Consider the following 3,612-nt stretch of genomic DNA (forward strand, 5'->3'; position numbering starts at 1 on the left):
TTCACTATAAATGTGTCACAATTTTCTGTGCGCTGGTGCAACACCGCATGCAGCTGGTGCCCTTTTTATTTTTCCCTCCACAAAAGCACTTTTTCAAGCTTTTCAGTGCCTTTAACCAACAACATAAATTCAAACAATTACAACATGAACATTTCTCCAGCCGTAAATAAGTTGCATCTGTAAGCGTATGTATGCAACAATAATCAATCACTGTGAAGGGAGCCCATTATTACTTTTATTTTTTATAGTTTAGCCAATTTTACTGCAGATATCTTCAAATTATAAAATGTAGACTATTTGGTTGTTTTTTTTGCATTATTTTTTTTGTCAATTTGTAGTGTCAATACGTTTTCTTAATTTTTTGTTTATAGGTGTCTAGTGTTAATGTAGTTGTTGATGTTGACACAAAGATTAGGTTCAGATTGAATTTGATAGCCTTGACTACATTACATTCATTCAATAATTTAAATTTTATTATGTTATTTCCACTCTGCTGCAGCTTATTTCTGGGATTTAATACAATCCAATGAGGCAATTGATTATTTTCCAAGTATAGTTAGACATACTTAAATATAATGCAGATAAATATTTGTATCACATATCAAATGCCAGAATTTTACATTGATTTTATGGCCTACTGCCTGGGGCAGGTTCTCAAAGCCACAAGAATAGCTTAAAACAAATAAAAATATCACATCTAATTTCTCATAATGGAATGATAAAAGCAGATACGTTGATATATTAAGCTGAAAGGCACATGAGAAGCATTTGTATCAACCATAATAGTATAAGTAGCTGGTAACAGTGGCTTAAATTGCTTAAAGTGTTTTGATCTCCATGAGTGTTGAAGTCACTTTGACTTCAGTTTGAGTCCCCAGTCACTAAAATCTGCTATACAGACTCACTTTCGGTCTTCACTGTAACATCATCTCTCTGACATGCATTTATAATCCATATTATACAGATATCCTGATTACTGCAGTTCACTCTCAAAACACAGTTGCAATTGAAGAATTACCGAATACAGCTACAAAGTGAGCTTTATTCTTAATTACCTGAGAAAAACCTGCATTTAAAAAAATGACCTCAATACCTTAAGCATTTGTGGGAAAAGACTTAAATTGATTTGTCTTGGTATAAGTCCTAACCTCCACTGATTCGCTTTCAACTACAAACAATACACAAGTTATCAAGACTTGACTGAAAAGAAACTATTAATATATTATTAGCCTCAAACTTCTATGATCATACGGCATTTGTGTGCGTAATTATATTGACAGAAAGAGGATATCCCACACTTATGATAAGTCTGGTCATGTGTCAACATAGTGTGAATGACGTATTGTTTCTACAGGCTCCATGGTATTTATCCCGTGCACTGATCACCAGAAATTTGCAGATTTGCGAGAACTTCATGTTTAATGTGCATATAACACACAGTCCAGTCAAGGACTGCGTTCCAGCTTGTCACAAAGCACAATGCTGAATTCTACTCACTTGCTTGAATGTTCAATCTACTCCTTTCAGAAAGTTGAGTTTCTCTGAGGTATAAACGTCACAGAAAGTTGTATCTGAACTGAGAGGTGCAGAGGAAAAGATCAGTCCTTTCAGCTCAAACTCTGGATCAGGGTCAGAGGAGAGACAATCAAAGCCGATTGAAAGAGTTGGAGTGGCTCCCTGCCCTCCTAGAGGTGCAACCTAGAGAGAGAAAATAATCAAATAAACAAGGTAAATGGGTGTGTTAATGAAACAGTGATGTTAAATTCAATGTGTTAAACGACTCTGCCTTTAAAGGGCCAAATTCAGTCTTAAAATGAATATTCTCTTGTTTGTTCAGATACTTATGAGATATTTATGCCGGTAGGCTTTGATTCCCCTCCATTTCATGCATTCAGAGGGAATTCTGTGTTTGTGTGTTTACCTCAGGCTGTGGGGGGTTCTCGTAGATATTCACTATGTTGTACACCTGTAAGGAAAAGAAATGCACACAAGTCAGCCTGAGTCAGAAAATCAAGTGGGTATTTTCCAAACTTTTTGGTATCTGTCCAGGGAACCATAATGAGAGGTCCTAAAAAAGGAGGCAACTTTGTAAGATATCCACTTTATCTGACTAACGCAGACTAACTAAAATACAGTAACTAAATTTCACCTTTCACTTAACACAGTATGTTTTCCTCACAGTATGTTTTCCTCACGTCTCCCCCGTGGCCCCTTAGGAAAAGTGCCTCACAGTTTGAAAACTTATAACACCTACCAAGGTACCAAGGGAGTTAATTTCAGGTTCTCCAGAATTAAGAAGATCCATTGGCTGATCAGAGTAATCTGCAGCAGAGCAGCTTGAGTCTGCAGGTTGATTCTCACCCTGTAATTGGAACGAGGATATTTAAGTAATTGCAGCACCTATCATAAGCAGTTGTACTGGATGCACATTTGAGGAAGTACTTACATGGGAATACACAGCAGGTGCTGCCACCGTCTGGGCTCTTTTAGAGCTCCGTTTACAGCAACAACAGCACTTCTTCAAGCAGTAACAGCAGGCACTCACAGCTAAGACTACCCCGAAAATAGTACCAGTAAAAACATTTGAAAAAGTAGATTCTGTAAAATCAGAATAGGAGCAGAGGTTCGGGGAGGATCATCAGTCACAGTTTGTTCATACACTTTTAGTCCTGTAAGAAAAGATGTGCTGTTGCTCACCCTGCTTTACAACCACCTTCACAGTCTGGGCCAGGTTGCCTTGCGGGTCTCTGAACTCAAAGGTACCAGAATCTGTGCCTGTAATGGGATTAATCTCTATGCCATCAGGTACGACCCGAATCCTCCCTGAAAAATGCCATGGCTTTACACTTGTGTCATCTTCTGTGACCAGATTGCCTGCTGTCATCACTGTTTGGGGTCCCATTTCCTCCTTAGGCATAAAAGTCACATTCCACAAGGCAAAGTCCGCAGGATACTGCATGAGGAGTCGCTTATTCTCCTTTGGCTTATAGTATCTACTGTACTCTGTGTGTGATAAAGAGTAGAATGCATAAGAACATTTATTCAGATACACAGCAGCCTAAAAGCTCACATGCAGCTTTGAACATCACCTTTTACTATGAGCTGTATGGTAGACAGTATTGTGTCTTTTCCTCTGAAGCTGTAGAAGCCGTTGTCTGCTTGAGTGAGGTTCATAATCTTCCAGACATTACCCTTCACCTGTCCTCTGCCTCCCTTATTGGTCTGAGGGTCCGTGCGATTCCACCAGACCTTCGGCTGGTCCAGACTGTGAACTTGTGTGAACTCCAGGAATTCAGCCTGTCTAGGAACATCACAGTGGTACGTATCCCCGTAATGCCTCCTGATCCAGTCAGTACAATCTGAAACAGCACATGCAGAAAGAGGCAGTATAGACTTACTGTATTTAGGAATCCTGCACAAAGCTAATGGAAATATCTATGTCCATAAAGGTGTTCTGATTTTAAATATGCAGTATATAGCCAAATGTAATTTTCTCACCCCAAATCTTCAGTGTGATGACATTGTAAGGCCTATTGTCACCAAATGAGACAGAAAAGGTGCCACCATCTCTTTCTGTCATTGTGAAATTAACTGAATCTTTGAAAACTTGGA

The 3,612-nt window shown here is 38.8% G+C and overlaps 1 protein-coding gene across 1 annotated transcript; it reads right to left on the bottom strand.

The window, feature by feature from the left end:
- Positions 1–1,022: 1,022 nt before the first annotated feature.
- LOC123958313 lies at positions 1,023–3,612 on the bottom strand. Its single transcript, XM_046031609.1, has 7 exons — positions 3,499–3,612; positions 3,090–3,359; positions 2,698–3,003; positions 2,447–2,598; positions 2,255–2,362; positions 1,922–1,966; positions 1,023–1,698 (listed from the first exon to the last, which is right to left on the bottom strand). The coding sequence occupies exons 1-7, from the start codon at positions 3,578–3,580 to the stop codon at positions 1,510–1,512; spliced, it is 1,152 nt and encodes a 383-aa protein (XP_045887565.1). The 5' UTR covers positions 3,581–3,612; the 3' UTR covers positions 1,023–1,509.

The sequence above is a fragment of the Micropterus dolomieu genome, linkage group LG19, assembly GCF_021292245.1.
Source record: "Micropterus dolomieu isolate WLL.071019.BEF.003 ecotype Adirondacks linkage group LG19, ASM2129224v1, whole genome shotgun sequence".
Taxonomy (NCBI): domain Eukaryota; kingdom Metazoa; phylum Chordata; class Actinopteri; order Centrarchiformes; family Centrarchidae; genus Micropterus; species Micropterus dolomieu.